This window comes from Cynoglossus semilaevis, chromosome 8 (assembly GCF_000523025.1).
Source record: "Cynoglossus semilaevis isolate Cse_v1.0 chromosome 8, Cse_v1.0, whole genome shotgun sequence".
Classification (NCBI taxonomy): domain Eukaryota; kingdom Metazoa; phylum Chordata; class Actinopteri; order Pleuronectiformes; family Cynoglossidae; genus Cynoglossus; species Cynoglossus semilaevis.
The window spans coordinates 29,578,220-29,580,509 of NC_024314.1; the positions used below are offsets into that span (position 1 = coordinate 29,578,220).

The 2,290-nt window shown below is 53.0% G+C and overlaps 1 protein-coding gene across 1 annotated transcript in view; it reads left to right on the top strand.

Annotated features, from left to right (window-relative positions):
• Nucleotides 1–1,023: 1,023 nt before the first annotated feature.
• Nucleotides 1,024–2,290, top strand: part of ptprz1b (protein tyrosine phosphatase receptor type Z1b) — a 17,500-nt gene continuing 16,233 nt past the window's right edge. The window contains 2 exon segments of the mRNA XM_017034054.2: nt 1,024–1,200; nt 1,785–2,079. Of these exon segments, the coding sequence (XP_016889543.1) occupies nt 1,024–1,200; nt 1,785–2,079 (472 nt within the window).

The window sequence follows — 2,290 nt, forward strand, 5'->3', positions numbered from 1 at the left end:
ACACACAGTCTATCCAATACCTCCACCACATACCTGTCAATACTAACGTTGTTTTTTTATATATATGAATAAACATCTATATTTGATATATTGTATATATTTGTGTTGTTATTCAGACTGGGAGAAAACACACACTTCTGACTGTTGTTAAAGTCTGGTTGTTTTAATTAACCCTCCATGTATCAGTGTTGTGTCATGACTGTACAGGGAGCAGACGCTGAACCAACGAGACTCACGGACGAGGACGAGGACGAGGACGAGGACGTGGACGTGGACGTGGTTCCTCTGGGAACGTCGCAGAATAATATGGAAACTCCTACTGTTACTGCGCTGAGATCCAGAGGTGGACGCTGGTCCACGGACCAGAGGTGGACGCTGGTCCACGGACCAGAGGTGGATGCTGGTCCGTGGACCAGAGGTGGACGCTGCTGCCTGAAGAGCAGACAAACACCTGCCTGACAGAACCAGCTGTCAATCAACCCACTCAGCGTTAGCTCCAAGTTAAACATTTGGAAATATAAAAAGCAGCGCAGCACACAGTGGTGTCTTTCATGTCCTCCGTTTGACCAAAGACAACAAACTGTCCTCAAATAGACCTGAGGCCGACGACTGTACTTAGTGCCAGTCTTCCTACAGCCAGACTGGGACGTTCTCCTGTAAACACTGGCTCTGTCAGACACGCAGTGTGAACGAGTGGCATTACAGGCTAGAAGAGTGGCAGGACACGGCACCGGCCAATCAGACGTCAGCTCTGTGACACGAAAGGAGAAGCTAAAAAAAAACAACCTGTGAGGTCTGTAGACCAGAGGAGGTCTGTGGACCAGAGGAGGTCTGTGGACCAGAGCAGGTCTGTGGACCAGAGCAGGTCTGTGGACCAGAGCAGGTCTGTAGACCAGAGCAGGTCTCAGACTTTAAGCAGCTTGGTTCTGGTGTCTTTGTCAGATCTGTAGCGGGGGAGTAAAGGGGGGGGTAAAGGGGGAGTGACAGGGTTTGAGCAGAGACGGTGGAGTGGATCCTAACAACATGTTTCCACAGAGGTGCGACCGCAGTCGTGTTCAGCTGCAGCTCCAGGCAGGACGCGGTGGTGTCAACAACACTGCCTCATTATTCCACTGCCAGCTGGACGGCTGCCACCAGGCTGTGACACTGAAGCCGGGCCCGGCGTTCAGGCAGCTCCTGTCGGACGGGTCCGGCCTCTCTGTGAGTCACGGAAACCAAGTCAGAGGAAAAAAATCTAACAGTGAAATGTCACAACACACAAACAGATCTGCTGCCCCCCGGTGGAAACGTGATCAGAGTGGGAATCAAACGCACCCCAGGCTCCAGTTTCACTGTGGTGGTGGGGGAGGGGGAGGGAGGGGGAGGAGGAGGGGTTGACCTCAGATGACCTCCTGCAGCAAGTAACCAGTCAACCAGTGACAGAACCAGTGACAGAACCAGTGACAGAACCAGTGTCTGACCCAGGGTCTGACCCAGGGTCTGACCCAGAGCCCGTGTGGTCTGGAGCTGCTGTTCTCCAACTGTTGAAAGGACTGTGGGGACAAACAGGCAGCGAGTTCCTGTCACCCAGAACCACAAAGTTCTGGGTGCTGGAGCAGGAACCTGACCAAAGCAGCGCCACACGGTGGACGAGTTCTTGGATCGGGGTTGGTCGTTCAGATGTTCTCGGTCCGACTGCTGGGTCTCCCCTGGTACTGACCAGGTTGTTGGTTATACCAGTTAACCACTGATTGAGTGGATGTAGGTGTGAATGTAGGTGTGAATGGTCAGATGACCTCCTGCAGCAAGTAACCAGTCAACCAGTGACAGAACCAGTGACAGAACCAGTGACAGAACCAGTGTCTGACCCAGGGTCTGACCCAGGGTCTGACCCAGAGCCCGTGTGGTCTGGAGCTGCTGTTCTCCAACTGTTGAAAGGACTGTGGGGACAAACAGGCAGCGAGTTCCTGTCACCCAGAACCACAAAGTTCTGGGTGCTGGAGCAGGAACCTGACCAAAGCAGCGCCACACGGTGGACGAGTTCTTGGACCGGGGTTGGTCGTTCAGATGTTCTCGGTCCGACTGCTGGGTTCTCCCCTGGTACTGACCAGGTTGTGGGTTATACCAGTTAACCACTGACTGAGTGGATGTTGGTGTGAATGTAGGTGTGAATGTTGGTGTGAATGGAGCGGAGAACTGTCCCAGGATGAATGAACGGTTCCGGTTCCTGTTCCTGTTCCTGCTGGACCTCTGAGGGTTCTAATTATAGAGCTGGAGAACTCTGTGTTTCTCAGAAGACTCTGGTTTTTCC